General features: G+C 46.1%; 1 protein-coding gene across 3 annotated transcripts in view; it reads right to left on the reverse strand.

The window, feature by feature from the left end:
- DYRK2 (dual specificity tyrosine phosphorylation regulated kinase 2) overlaps positions 1 to 16,031 on the reverse strand; it is a 28,295-nt gene that overhangs the window by 6,683 nt on the left and 5,581 nt on the right. The window contains exon 3 of one of the 3 annotated variants that reach the window (XM_087873160.1): positions 8,192 to 8,346. The exons of 1 other annotated variant lie outside the window; for it this stretch is intronic. In XM_087873160.1, coding sequence (XP_087729286.1) covers positions 8,192 to 8,221 — 30 coding nt within the window. In that variant the 5' untranslated portion in view covers positions 8,222 to 8,346. Of the gene's footprint in view, positions 1 to 8,191; positions 8,449 to 16,031 lie in introns of all 3 variants that reach the window. One more of the 3 variants, XM_087873159.1, reaches the window with a different exon arrangement.

The raw sequence follows: 16,031 nt of genomic DNA on the forward strand, positions 1-16,031 counted from the left end.
TATCCGTTAACTATTTTTTCATTAATACTGTATGGTGATGACAGGTTAATAATTTGCAAGTAGAAGTTTGAAATTGGGGGGGGCTGTTTAGCAAGCGGTGGGAAACTCATATTTTTGCAATATACTTATCAGTATTCAACTAGGGAGGATAATATGTGTTTATGCTTTTTTTTACAGTGCATCTTTTTTGTTTAATATCTTATTTGTTTTTTTCTCTCTCTCTTTTTTTAGATATTGTAAATAGAATAAAAATTACACGGATAAAAGAAATAACAGTATTCTAATTCCTTAACCTTCCTTTTTAAAAAATGTTTACTTCTTTATAGATGTCCATTTCTGACAATTCAATGTTTCTTGCCATTTCTGAACTATTAATCTTATTTTCCTCAGTTTAACTCTTCCAGGTGGAACTGCAAATTTATTTTGTCAAGCTGCCTGTTCTGAAGATGGACTAAAATCCTAATCTATAAAAATTAGATGGCCTATATATTTTTTAAAAAAAATCAAGGTGGTACCCTGCCATTGATATTTTATTCTCTCTCTCCCCCCCCCTCCCTCCCTCCCTCCTTCTCTCTCTCTCTCACACACACACATCCTAAATAACCTACATAATACCATAATATATACACCACACAGGCAAGAAGCCTATGAAAGAAACATGTGAAAAATAGCATCCAGTAAATATCAGTTTGTAAATGTTTCAAATAATTCCCTATTTCTTCCCACTAAGGTTTTCCAAAAACAGCAGAACACCTGAAATCTTAGAAATTAAAAGGTAGTGTTATACTGACATCATTTCATAAGGGAAAAATGGAAACTAGCTTCCAATGTGCCCCGACTGCCATATGAAACATAGAATCATATATTATGTGATGAATATCCCACCATACCCATGAGCCTTGGTTAATAACTAATATAGATATATCTTGTGAATTATACACAGCTGAGTTTATAAATTACCTGTAATCCCCTGGTTTATTATACCAGAACTCTCTTCTATGCCAAACTGTACCTCTATTATTACAAACATTAACTACCAACTGCTGTTTTTGAAACTTCCGTTATGTATGTTTCATCTGCTAGCATGAACATAAGTTCTACTAGAAGCTGCAGGAGGAGAGAGCTGGTGCAGCTCTTGTTCATAGGCAAAGTTCAATGTCCTATATGTAGTGTTTGAAATAATCAGGGGTTGGGAGTAGGGAAAAATGTCTCATATTAGTCTGCTACCCATCAGCAAGCAAATTAATTTCAATAAAGTAAACTTCCCTAAAGGTGTATTTTGTTATGATTTCCAAACTGACACAAAGTTAGGATGTCTAGAAAAATTTCTGTATTTACTAAGGATTAACAACTCTCAGCTAGAAAGATTTAAAAAATATCATTCAAATGTTTGTCAACATTTACTACTGCAATTGTGGCTAGAGGAGAATTCTCTCTCTAAGTAAGTCAAAGACTGAGAAAACAATATGCTTCCCATTACAATTTCACCCAAACCTTTCAGGACAGAGAACTTTGTGGGGCTGTATCAGTATCTTGTCTTTATTTAATGAAAATGCATAAACTATCTAGGAAACAATGTCTAACAATCTCAGGTATAAAAGTGATCTTATATATGGCGGCACCATCTCATTTTCAATTTGTTTCTGATTAAATTTTCACAGTTGCAAGTGACCACAAGGATTGTGTAGCATAGCAACCACTTGCACTATTGAAAGTACTACAGACTAGTGAGTTTATGGCCTGCTAGGAAACTAATTCATTCATTGCTAAATCCTTATTTATCATGCCAGACCAAGAAAGAGCTGGATTACAGCAAACACAGAGCAATCACTACAATTATTTTCAAATTAACCAGTACATTTTAATTTAATTTAATTTAATTTGATTTGATTTAATTTAATTTAATTTCCAATTTATATACCGCCCTTCTCCCTGAGGACACAGGGCGGTGTACAGCCAAGATAAAAAACCTAGAATACAAATATTAAAACATTTAAAAATATATATAAATTTTGGCCCGAAAGTTAAAAAATCACAGACTAATTAAAAGAATTTAAAAATTTCTTCTTAAGCCAACCCGGCTTGCTGAAAAAGATGGGTTTTCAGGGAACAACGGAAGGCATTGAGGTCATGGATTCTCCTTATCTCTGGGGGCAATTGATTCCAGAGGGTGGGAGCCCCCACAGAGAAGGCCCTCCCCCTGGGGGCCACCAACCTACATTGTTTGGCTGATGGCACCCTGAGGAGGCCCTCTCTGTGGGAGCGCACGGGTCGATGGGAGGTCGTCGGTAGCAGCAGGCGGTCTCGCAGATAGCTAGGCCCTATGCCATGGAGCGCTTTAAAGGTGATAACCAACACCTTGAAGCGCACCCGGAAGACCACCGGGAGCCAGTGCAGCTCGCGCAGGAGCGGTGTTACATGGGAGCGCCATGTTGCTCCCATCACTACCCGCGCTGCTGCATTCTGGACCAGCTGGAGCCTCCGGGTGCTCTTCAAGGGGAGCCCCATGTAGAGAGCATTGCAGTAGTCAAGGCGAGAGGTGACGAGGGCGTGAATGACTGTGCACAAGGAATCCCGATCGAGAAAGGGCCGCAACTGGCGAATCAGGCGAACCTGATAAAAGGTCCCCCTGGTAACAGCCGTCAGATGTTCCTCCAAAGACAGCTGCCTATCCAGGAGGACTCCCAGATTGCGAGCCCTTTCAGTGGGGGCCAAAGACTCGACCCCAATAGTCAGTGATGGAGTCAACTGACTATATCGGGATGCCAGGAGCCACAGTCACTCAGTCTTGGAAGGGTTGAGCTTGAGCCTGTTCCTCCCCATCCAGATCCGCACAGCCTCCAGGCACTGGGACATCACTTCAAGGGCATCGTTGGGGTGGCCTGGGGTGGAGATGTACAGCTGAGTGTCATCAGCGTACTGATGGTATCTCACCCCAAAGCCACGGATGATCTCACCCAGCGGCTTCACATAAATGTTGAACAGAAGGGGTGAGAGGACCGATCCCTGTGGCACTCCACAGATGAGAGGCCTCGAGGTCGACCTCTGCCCCCCTGCCAACACAAACTGCGACCGGTCGGAGAGAAAGGAGGAGAACCACCGCAACACAGTGCCTCCCACCCCCAACTCTTCCAGCCGGTGCAGCATGATACCATGGTCGATGGTATCAAAAGCCGCTGAGAGATCTAATAGGACCAGAACAGAGGAATAACCCCTGTCCCGAGCCCTCCAGAGATCATCCACCAATGCGACCAATGCCGTTTCCGTGCTGTGCCCAGACCTGAAACCCGACTGGAACGGAGCTAGATAGGATGTTTCCTCCAGGAATTGCGGAAACTGTTGCGCGGCCACACTCTCAACAACCTTCGCAATGAAGCGAAGGTTGGAGACAGGACGATAGTTAGCCAATATTACCGGATCCAGGGACGGCTTCTTGAGGAGAGGCCTCACCACCGCCTCTTTCAGGGCAGCGGGGAAGTGACCCTCACTCAACAAAGCATTAATGACGCCCTGGAGCCAGCCTCGTGTAACCTCCCGGGAAGCCAGTACCAACCAGGAGGGACACGGGTCCAGTAAACATGTGGCCACACTAAGTCTCCCCAAAATCCTGTCCACATCATCGGGAGTCACAGCATCAAAGTCCTCCCAGATAACATTCTCAAGACTGTTCCTCGTCACCCTGCCCTGATCTACCCAGTCAGAGTCCAAATCCCCCTGGATCTGAGCGATTTTGTCATACAGGTATTGTCCGAAATCCTCCACCCTGCCTTCTAAGGGATCCTCCCGCACTCCCAGATGGAGCAGGGAGCGGGTCACCCTAAACAGGGCGGCCGGACGATTCCCTGATGACGCAATAGAGGCGGAAAAGTAGTTAGACTTTGCCGTCTTTATCGCCACTAGGTAGGCCTTAATGTGCGACCTTACCAGTGTTCGATCAGATTCAGCGAGACTGGCCCTCCAACCGCTCTCCAGGCGTCTTTTCCGGTGCTTCATTTCCCTCAGCTCCTCAGTAAACCAAGGAGCCGCACGGGATCGGCATCGGGTCAGAGGCCACAAAGGCACGACTCAGTCCAAGGCCCCACCAGCCGCCCGATCCCAGGTGGCTACCAGGTCCTCGGCCGAGTCATGTGCTAGATCCTCAGGAAATGGCCCAAGCTCCATCTGGAACCTATCAGGATTCATCAGGTGCCTGGGGCGGATCCATCTAATTGGGTCCGCCTCCCTGTGGCGAGGGGTCGCGGTTCAAAGATCTAGGCGAAGGAGTGAGTGGTCAGTCCATGACAAGGGTTCCATGTCTATATCCCCTATAACAAGACCACTCAACCACTGGCCAGAGACAAAAATCAAGTCCAGAGTGTGACCTCCCCTGTGAGTAGGGCCATGAACTAACTGGGTCAGGTCCATGGCCATCATGGAAGCCATGAACTCCCGAGCCACCTCAGACGTTTCACCAACGGATGACAAGTTGAAATCACCCATGACTAAAAGCCTGGGTGTATCTACTGCCACCATGGCTATCACATCGAGTAGCTCAGGTAGGGCTGTTGCCACGTGGCAGGGAGCCAGGTACGTAAGCAACAAGCACATCTGGACCCCACAGCCCCACCTCACAAGGAGGGACTCACATCCGGCTATCTGAGGCACAGTGGTCTCCCTCGGACCCAGATCCTTGTTAATAATAACCGCCACCCCCGCCCCTCCCCTGGGCCCTTGGCTGATGGAATGCTCTGAAGCCTGCTGGGCACATTTCAACCAGAGTGACGCCACCCACCGGGCCCAACCAGGTCTCCGTAATACCCGCCAGGTCCGCTCCTCCCTCTTGTATAAGATCATGAATGAGGGGGGCCTTATTGACCACGGACCTGGCATTGCACAGCATCAGCCGAAGGCCCAGCTCCTGAGTATCCAAGCCACCTAGTATCCGAGCAGATCCTTGGGGACGGGGGCAAGCAATTGCTCTCAGACAGCGATTGCGAGCCCCCAACACCTGATGTGGTCCCCTGCTCCCGCCATATCTGCCCCTCCCATCTACCGTGCTGATGGTACAGCCCTCATAGATATCGTCCCCCATCCCTTTCCCAATCCCTCGTCTGGTGCCCCCCAGATCGTTACTCTGTGCCGGGCAAGGCTCTGACCCTGGTGGATTTCCCCCCCCCTCCGCCATAGTCGTCTTCCCAGTATCTTTAAAAGAATAATTACAACCCCCCCAGAACCCCTTAAAATCTTTAAAAAATTCCCTAAAAAGCCCCATAAATTCTTCCTTGTTCCATGCCATCTCTCCGGACTCCAAAGTCCGTCATCGAGATAGGCCCTCGATAATGTGGGGGGCCAAACCTGCGAGAGGGGAGAATCTCGCAGGGCGAGGAGTTCCGACACCGAATACATATAGTCATCAGGGGAAACAGTCCAAGGGTGGGGGACCGCTGATGTTACAGACATAGGGAAAATTCCAGTCCATGGTCAGGCCGCCAAGCTCCACTGTCCTCTCACGACAGTGGCTAAGGAGGTGCATATCATTCGACTGCAAAAGTTTCCAGGGTGGCCGTCTCTCACCAAGGCCAATCCATGGAGACTTTGATAGAAAGCTCAGGGGTGAGGATAGCCATATTCCGCCTCCTCGGGCCTTATGTCCATAGAACCAGTATCCCTCCTGGGATTAGCGGCATCAGGGAATCTAATATCCAGCTCAGAGGAGGTTTAAGTTCATAAATGTTCGTCAAAGAAGTTCTACATGGTAGGGAATCCAGACAGGCCAGATGGAAGTGGGGAAAAATTAGGAGTAGTTCAGCAGGCCAAGATGGACGGGAAGCTATGATCGTAATAGGCCAATAGGCCAAAACTCAGTCCGAAGGAAGGAGGAGGGGAGGGATTCAAACCGCATAAGTTTGTAGTCATTTTCCAGCCCCAGTAACCCTCAACCTTCCATTCTAGTGGGTAAAGCTCCCCTATTTCATCCCCCCATATCCAGCTCACCCTGGGGGGGGGTCTCTGGGTCTCCCTGGAGGTAACTCTTCCCCCAAGGGTCACATACTCTCCAGTCACCCCGAAATCAGATCTAAATCCACTGCTGAAGGGTCCTGTGCCATCTGTTTGGAAGTCTGTAGGCCCTTGGGAGCCGCCCCAACCTTAGGCGCCCTCGCCATGGTCACCGCCGCGGCCTCCGCAGTCCCCATCATCATCGTCGCCATCGGCCCCCCCACGGACGTCCCCAGCCGCCCCCTGCCTCCAGAGATCCACCTCGAGGCATCCAGGGGCATGGGGAACCTCCGTAGGGGCCTCACAACGCCAACGTCGTCCAGGAGCTGCCGCTGCCATGATCGCCCGCGGCCGCCGGCGCCGCTCCCCTCCGTCACCCACCGCTGTCCCGACGTCATCCCCCTCAGAGCTGGGATGGTCCGGGGAGCCGACAAAGCTCCCAATGGGCTCCTCAGATGTTTATTTTATTTTATTTTCTGATAAATCTGAGTGCAAAGAAGGAAAATGTAGATAGGCCCCTGTCATTCGTATTGCTAATTTGCTGTTGATGCTCTTTCCAAATGCCACTAAAACAAATGTGCTGCAATTCAGACTTATTCATCTCAAATATTTTACTACTCAGGCTATGAATGAATGTTTTTCATATGGAGAAAAGATGGTTCCTAGTGTGCATAGCACCTATGGAAAACTCAAGTCTTTTCCTGGGATCTCACTGTAGCTGCAAAGAGTAGCCTCATAAGCACAGGGAAAAGTGCAGTTGCTTTAATGAGTTACATGTGCAACCTTGGAAGCTTCTTTTCCCATTCAACTCAAAAGCACTGCACAGATCTTTTTGTTAGTCAGTTACATGCAAAAATGCAAATCATCCATCTCTACCCTAAATGACACAATGAACTAGAAAATACAACCAATTATATAGAACAGTGTTTGCGAACCTTTTCGGCACTGAGTACTGAAATGGGAGCGCATGTGTGAGAGCCGCCCAGTGCACTAGCCACGTGGTCTTCTGTTTTCTGGTGCGCATGAGTGCGTGAAGGCCAGCTGGCCGGTGTGCATGCGCATGCCAGAAACCAGAAGAGCAGCCGCCCGGTGCACGAGTGCACACTGGGAAGATGATCTTCCGGTTTATGGAGCGTACATGTGCACTGGCCAGCTGTCTTCATGCATACATGTGCACCAGAAACCAGAAGACCAGGTGGATGGTGCGCATGCGCACGCTGGGAACTGGAAGATCATCTTCCTGGTGCATGCATGCGCACCGGACAGCTGCTCTTCCGGTTTCTGGTGCTCCCACACGCGTGAAGACCAGCTGGCTGGCACACTGGAACCTGAAAGAGCAACGGGCGACGGCTTGCATGCCTGGAGAGATGGCTCTGTGTGCCACTTCCGGCACGCATACCATAGGTTCGCCATCACGAATATAGTAGAACCAACAACTTCATTCTGTCAATTTTAGATTTGCAAAGGCAATAATTTTCTCTTCAAATGTATTCATGTTGAAAGGTGCTGGTTTGTACAGACTATATCACATGTTGGTCCCACTGAAATGACAAACATACCTCACTGATTTCAGAATGACCAAAATATGACTGTTACTTGGATCAAATATGCTGTCCTTTCTTTAATGTCCACAATGAACCACAAAGAACAAAACTAGCAGAAAAACGTTAACCCAATATGAGTATGTTGCCTCCTACAATGAATAACATCACATAAACATATTAGATTAAGGCTAAGGAAATTTGGATTTAAATTCCCAATCAGCCACAAAGCTCACTGAGTGGCCCTTGGGGCAGTTAATAGTTCTCATCCTAAACAACTGTATAGAGCTATTGTGATGATAACAATGTATGCCACCTTGAAGGAAACATACAATATAAATGATAATGTGGATGATGATAATTAATATGGATTGGATGCAAATTTAGGCAATTTCAATGAGGCAATGAAGGTGAACTTCCTTGTCCCTTCCTTGCAATAGCAATGCCTGAGGCAGTCTATCAAAAATTGTGCTTGAGTCAATTTTGGAGAATCCCCTACATCACTCTACTGCCTTCCCAATTCATCACTGTTCCCCAAACCTATGTACCATTTTCAGGGATGGAATGGGAGGCATGGGAAGGAGAAGGCAAGTAGTTCCTTTCTACCAACTTTTTTGTCATACATATTGGATTCAATAAGATCTGTAGTAATTATCACCACCAGTAAATATCACCTGATAGGTTCCTGACGGAGCTTGGGCCATTTCCTGAGACTCTGGCACACGACTCGACTGAAGACCTAGTGGCCGCCCGGGCTTTAGACCACGTCGTGCCTTTGCAGCCTCTGACCCGATGTCGATCTCAATTGGCTCTTTGGTTCTCCGAGGAGCTGAGAGAGATGAAACATCGGAAAAGATGCCTAGAGAGTGTCTGGAGGACTAGTCAATCTGAATCCGACCGAACACTGGTGAGGTCTTATATCAAGACGTACCTAGTGGCGATAAAAGTGGCAAAATCTAACTATTTTTCCGCTCTTATCGCATCTGCAGAGAACTGCCCAGCTGCTCTGTTTAGGGTGACCCGTTCCCTTCATCAGGGGGGGGGAGTGCGGGAAGACCCCTTGCAGGGTCGAGATGAGGAGTTTGTGCAGTTCCTGCATGATAAAGTCGCTTGGATTAGGGAAGGCTTGGACTCCGACTGGGTGAGTCCAGGGGGGGAGATGGGGGTAGGCCTTGAGAACATTATCTGGGAAGAGTTTGACCCTGTGGCTCCCGAGGACATGGACAGGATTCTGGGTAGGCTTAGTGCTGCCACGTTTATTGGACCCGTGTCCCTCCTGGTTGGTATTGGCCTCCCGGGAGGTTACACGAGGCTGGCTCCAGGAGATTATAAATGCTTCTCTGAGTGAGGGGACCTTTCCTGCCGCCTTGAAGGAGGCGGTGGTGAGCCCCTCCTCAAGAAGCCTTCCCTGGACCCGGCTGTATTAGCAAATTACCGTCCAGCCTCCAACCTTCGCTTTGTGGTGAAGGTTGTTGAGAGTGTGGTGGCACGACAGCTCCCCTAGTACCTGGATGAAGCTGTCTATCTGGACCCTTACCAGTCGGGCTTCAGACAGGGGTACAGCACGGAAATGGCATTGGTCGCATTGATGGATGATCTCTGGAGGGCTCGGGACAGAGGTTGTTCCTCTGTTCTGGTCCTATTAGATCTCTCAGCGGCTTTTGATACCATCAACCATGGTATCATGCTGCAGCGGTTGAGGGGGTTAGGAATGGGAGCACTGTGTTGCGGTGGTTCTCCTCCTCCCTCTCTGACCGCTCGCAATTTGTGTTGGCAGGGGGGCAGAGGTCGACCTCGAGGCGCCTCGCTTGGGGGGTGCCACAAGGGTCGGTCCTCTCGCCCCTTCTGTTCAACATTTATGTGAAGCCGATGGGCGAGATCATCCGTGGTTTTGGGATGAGGGTACATCAGTATGCTGATGACACTCAGCTGTACATCTCCACCCCAGACCACCCCAATGATGCCCTTGACATGATATCCTGCTGCCTGGAGGCCATATGGGTCTGGATGGGGAGAAATAGGCTCAGACTCAACCCTTCCAAGACCGAGTGGCTGTGGCTACCGGCATCCCGGTATAGTCAGCTGACGCCATCGCTGTCTATAGGGGATGAATCTACCCCCCACAGAGAGGGCTCGCAATCTGGGCGTCGTCCTGGATGCATGGCTGTCTTTAGAAGAGCATATGACGGCCGTTGCCAGGGGGGCTTTCTATCAGGTTCACCTGATTTGCCAGTTGCGTCCCTTTCTGGACTGGGACGCCTTGTGCAGTCACTCACGTCCTTGTTACCTCCTGGCTGGACTACTGTAATGCTCTCTACATGGGGCTCTCCTTGAGGAATACTCGGAGGCTCCAACTGGTCCAGAATGCGGCCGCGCGGGTAATTATGGGTGCAACTCGTTGCGCCCATGTAACACCTCTCCTGTGCGAGCTGCACTGGCTCCCAGTGGTCTTCCGGGTGCGATTCAAGGTATTGGTTACCACCTTTAAAGCACTCCATGGCTCAGGACCTGGGTACCTACAAGACCGCCTTCTGCCACCGATAGCCTCCCACCGACCAGTTCGCTCCCACAGAGAGGGACTCCTGGGTGCCGTTGGCCAAATTATGTCGGCTGGTGACACCCAGGGGGAGAGCCTTCTCTGTGAGAGCCCCTGCCCTTTGGAATGAACTGCCCCCGGACATACGCAAGGTCTCTGACCTCCGAGTGTTCCGCTGTGCTCTTAAGACCCTGCTCTTCCGACAGGCAGGGCTAGCTTCATAATTTGAGTTTTAAATTAGGAATTCTTAATTTTTTGGGTTTTTTAGCTAATTGGCCTTAAATGTAATACTTTTAATAATTTTTTAAATTTAAATTGTGATATTTGTATTGTGTTTTTACGTGGCTGTACACCGCCCCGAGTTCTTCGGGAGAGGGGCGGTATAGAAATAAAATTATCCTATCCTATCCTAAATGGTTTAAATGATTATACACTAAATGATATTAAGTAATTTATTTCCCATATTGTGTAGCCCATATTTATTGTCCTTTTCTCTTTATTATCTTGGATTTAGTAAACCATGACTATGACTCAGAATTATGTGCATTTACTCGATGTGCTAAGATTGAAACAAATTGTGGTTTAGCATAATTGTAAACTCAGCGACTGTGACCTGACATACGTTGTAACAGAGTTTCAAATGACTGTGGGTTACCACAATTGAGCCAAACTTTAAGTTGCTAAGTGAGAAATTTGTTAAGTGAGTTTTGCCCCATTTTATGACCTTTTTTTGCCTGATTTGTTAAGTGAATCACTGCAGTTGTTAAATTAGTAACAGGGTTGTTGTTAAGTGAATCGGGCTTTCTCATTGACTTTGCTTGTCAGAAGTTTGCAAAAACTGATCACACAACCCCAGGACACTGCAGCCATCACAAACATGAGTCAGTTGTCAAGCATCCGAATGTAAATCACACGACCATGCGGATGCTCAACGGTCATAAGTGTGAAAATTGATCATAAGTCATTTTTTCAGTGCTATTGTAATTTCAAACCATCACTAAATGAACTGTTGTAAGTTGGGGATGGTTGAGTGATTTGTGTGAACTCAGGCAACTATGATTATTTGGTTAACAAGGGTAAAAGAAACAATGGTATAAGGTAGTGTTTGTATATAAACAATGCAAGGTAGGTTCTTTTTATTGTCATACTTGATTACTCATAGTTGGACTTTTTTTACCATATATAAAGGATTTTCTTTTTTAAAAAATGAGTAATGAATAATAATTGGATTTTAAAAATGAATCAGATTTCTTTTAAAATAAAATTAAAAATGGAATTCATATATAATAGGGCAATAAACTCTGTAATATGAGCAACAAAATTAATATAATTTAATTTTATATTATACAAAGAAAAATACTAAACACATTTCTTTTGTCTATCAGGGTAAGCAAAACATTTTGTGTATGAAGGAGTCCATGCCAGAACAGCTGTTTTTGGGTGGTTTGATCAAGAATTGAAAGCACGTGTTGCCATGCATAGACCATAAGGGAACTATTTTGCTTAAGCTAAGAGCAGGAAGGAAAATGCCTGCGATATGAATGGCTTTGGAAGGAAGAAATGAGGGGAGGGACAGCACTGGGAAGACTGGGAGTAGGGACAGAGGGATGTATTGGACTGGGATATTAGCAAAGAGAGCTGAGAAAAAAGAAAGTAAGCGTAGGTTAGTAGAGTAGGCCCAACAGGATAGGCTGTGCTGGGACACTGGCAGCAATAGAGGGGTGACAAGGAAGATGCTGGGAAGATTGGAAAAAGGTGACTGGGGAGAATATACAATGCAATTGAGGAGAGGGAAAGAAGGTCCTGGGAAAATTGGAGGCAGGTGGAGTAGTAAACAGCAGTAGGAGTAGTGAAGGAGGGGGAGGAAGGGAAAGAAAGAAGGCAATGGGAAGATGATGGGTGGGCTATACCATCCTGGGAGCCACTGAGGGGAAGAAGGGGACATCTACCAGCCTTGTTACTTGTCCTATTTGCCTGCCTAATTCATAACAACCAAAGCTTTCAGTACTTGGGGAACCAGGGTTGGCCTGTCAAGCAATTTGTCAGAACCCCTGGAATGCACTGGTTTGTTCCAGCTCAAGTCCCAAGTATTTGCCCACTTTTAGTCTCTACAGACCAAAGGAGGAACAGGTAATCAAGTTAACTTTTTTATGTAACAGGAAACAGGGAGGAATAAAATAACTTCAGTGGTTAGGCACAGTAAATTATTTTCAATAAATAAATAAACGATTTATCATCATGTCTTATTCTCCCTTCAGATGGGTAACTGTATACAGCCCACTAAGGCCTACTGGAAACAGAATGTCACAAAATATTGAATTGGGGTGGGTGGGTGGGTGGAGAAATGGGAAGAAAAGGGAATGGGGAATCCCTGGATAGAACATTGTCAAAGTGGAAAACTAAATAGGAATAAAATGATGTCAAAATTCTATCTGATATATATTTTTATTTTTATTTTTTTTTATTTTGAATTTGTATACCGCCCTTCTCCCTGAGGACTCAGGGTGGTGAACAGCCAAGTAAAAACATCAAGTACAAATATTAAAATACAGTTAAAATATACATATATAAATTTGGCCCCATTAATTAAAAACAATAAACAAAACACTTAAAAACACTTAAAAAATTAGGCGAGCCCGGCTTGCTGGAAAAGGAAGGTTTTAAGGGCACGGCGGAAGGCACCGAGGTCTTGGATTCTCCTTATCTCTGGAGGCAATTGATTCCAGAGAGTAGGTGCCCCCACAGAGAAGGCCCTCCCCCTGGGGGTCACCAGCCTGCACTGTTTGGCTGATGGCACCCCGAGGAGGCCCTCTCTGTGGGAGCGCACGGGTCGATGGGAGATAGTCGGTGGCAGCAGGCGGTCTCGAAGATAGCTAGGCCCTATGCCATGGAGCGCTTTAAAGATGATAACCAACACCTTGAAGCGCACCCGGAAGACCACTGGGAGCCAGTGCAGCTTGCGCAGGAGCGGTGTTACATGGGAGCGCCAGGCTGCTCCCGTCACTACCCGCGCTGCTGCATTCTGGACCAGTTGAAGCCTCCGGGTGCTCCTCAAGGGGAGCCCCATGTAGAGAGCGTTGCAGTAGTCAAGGCGAGAGGTGACAAGGGCATGAGTGACTGTGCACAGGGAATCCCGATCAAGAAAGGGCCGCAACTGGCGGATCAGGCGAACCTGACAAAAGGTCCCCCTGGTTACAGCCGTCAGATGTTCCTCCAAGGACAGCTGCCTATCCAGGAGGACTCCCAGATTGTGAGCCCTCTCTGTGGGGGCCAACGACTAGCCCCCAATAGTCAGTGATGGAGTCAACTGACTATATCGGGATGCCGGGAGCCACAGCCACTCAGTCTTGGAAGGGTTGAGCCTGAGCCTGTTCCTCCCCATCCAGATCCGCACAGCCTCCAGGCACTGGGACATCACTTCAAGGGCATCGTTGGGGTGGCCTGGGGTGGAGATGTACAGCTGGGTGTCATCAGCGTACTGGTGGTATCTCACCCCAAAGCCACGGATGATCTCGCCCAGCGGCTTCACATAAATGTTGAACAGGAGGGGCGAGAGGACCGACCCCTGAGGCACTCCACATATAAGAGGCCTTGAGGTCGACCTCTGCCCCCCTGCCAACACGAACTGCGACCGGTCGGAGAGAAAGGAGGAGAACCACCGTAATACGGTGCCCCCCATCCCCAACTCTTCCAACCGGTGCAGCATGATACCATGGTCGATGGTATCAAAAGCCGCTGAGAGGTCTAACAGGACCAGAACAGAGGAACAACCCCTGTCCCGAGCCCTCCAGAGATCATCAACCAACGCGACCAATGCCGTTTCCGTGCTGTGTCCAGGCCTGAAACCCGACTGGAACGGATCTAGATAGGATAGATCAATATAGATCATGATCTCCTATTCAACCAATGACAACAAGTATTAGGATAATCTATTATCTCCGATATTCTTGTGCACTTCCACTTTATGCCTTCTAATGAGTTTCATAGAGTTTTCATTCTCAGATTGTGAATGCAACTGCTAGTCAAATGAAAAGCATTCACATTTTTTCCCATGGAAAAATATCATGTGGCTCATTTCCATTACTCCCTGCCTCTAAAAAGTTCTAGGCAATTGTTGTAACTTAATTATGTGCATATTCACTTGGAAATAAATCTCACATTGAACAATGGATATTCTGAATAAATGAGCATGGGATTGCAGTTTTAATCCTAAACAGTACTACTTACTTTGCTTGTATTTATAGAAAAAAAAAGTTTGTTACAATTGCTATCCAGGATCAAAATCTGTTCTGTGTTTCCAAGAAGGCATAACTTTTTGATGATATTATAATAAATGTAAATGATCTAAATCCAGAAGTTTTAGATTGTGTTTTTAGGTTGTATAGAAGTGTGATTTAATTGCAATCTGATGTATTTATGTTATAGTAATAGATAATTATATATTCTATTTCATAAACATTTTTATATAAGAAAACTGTTGCTACCTGCATAGATGTTAAAATAAATTAATCTTTGTTTTTTGAATCATGTTTGAAATAAAATTAAAACATGATCTGGCAACGCCGAAAACTTCTTACTCAGTACAAGCATATTGTAAATGATTTAAAGATGATGAGGACACTGTTGTGTGCTTACACTGAATAATGTTAAGTCTTATTGTGATTGGGTTGGGTTGGGCTGATGTAAAAATCCATTCTCTATAGTTTGTAAAGCAGAATTTATTTCTTTTTACATTCAGGTCAAGTGACCAAGCATTAATGAGATTTAGGAACCTCATTATAGTCTTGGGTATCAAACTCCTATCAGCCATACAGTACAATGATCAGAGGTGCTGGTAGTTTTTTGCTACTGAGAGCTGAGTAGTTTGTTGATTATGGATTTGGCAGCTTCTTTCTGTTCCATGCCTCACCTTCACCTTGAACATCTGCCTTAACAGATGACAGTCAGCACAAAATGTCCTCACACCAAAGCAATAGGTCACATATTCCATGTTAATCACCATCAGATAGCTGCTTTTTAAAAACAGTTAGGCCTTATGGTGTGATACTAGAGTAAGTCCATGTGTGTAATGTTTTTTGAAATGGCTCCAGTGTTTTTTAATTTAGTACACTGACAGAGATAAAAGAAAAAAAATCAGGACTGAGGGAAAGGTTTCAACAATGGCATTCAAAAAGAATACCTTCACAGAAATTTTCTCATAAATATCACTGAGAACAATGAGCATAAAACAATACAATTGTCCAAAGGGAAAATAGGTATTGTAGTATTCACAAGTAGAAGAGGGAATATAGGGGAAGTCATTACTTGAGTATAGTAAGGGCTTTAAATGCAGAAGAACGCAAGGATTTTGTGTTGGGGCAGCTACTGAAATCCTGAAGCACATAAATGTTCACAGGACTGGGCCAGATGAATCGGTGACCAGACTCAGTTTCAGACTGCACCCTATGTAAACAAATAAGAGGCAGAATGACATCTTTGTGCGATTGTACCAAAAGCAGTGGAGAAGAAAGAGATAATGACCCATACTACTGGTTTATGATGTTAATAAAGATTTGATTTGATTTTAATTATCCATTTTAACTGAACCATTTTACCAGAGACCAAACACAGGATTCTGCCCACTGGATCAAGGTAAGTAAGAAAAAAGAGCTGAATTAGAAATGAATGTCATGAAGTATAGCAACAAAGAAATAGAAGAGTCTGAAACTTGATGAGCTTCTCAGGGAAGTAAATTGAAGTTACATTGTAATGGAGATGGTAAGGTCTGGACTCTGGAAAGAAGCTGTGTAGCCTAAGTTTACTCCACTTGTAACAGCCATCAATACATCTGCTTAGTAGCACAAACTGCCATAAATAGAAAACACAAGCCAGCCCTTACTATACAGTATATACACTTCCACACACATGCTCACTTGAGCATCTGAAAAATCTTCTGTTGTGTCTTCAAACTCTCAGAGAGTCTTATTTAGGAGACAAAT

Source organism: Pantherophis guttatus, chromosome 7, assembly GCF_059756535.1.
Source record: "Pantherophis guttatus breed Tessera chromosome 7, ASM5975653v1, whole genome shotgun sequence".
In the NCBI taxonomy this organism is placed as follows: Eukaryota; Metazoa; Chordata; class Lepidosauria; order Squamata; family Colubridae; genus Pantherophis; species Pantherophis guttatus.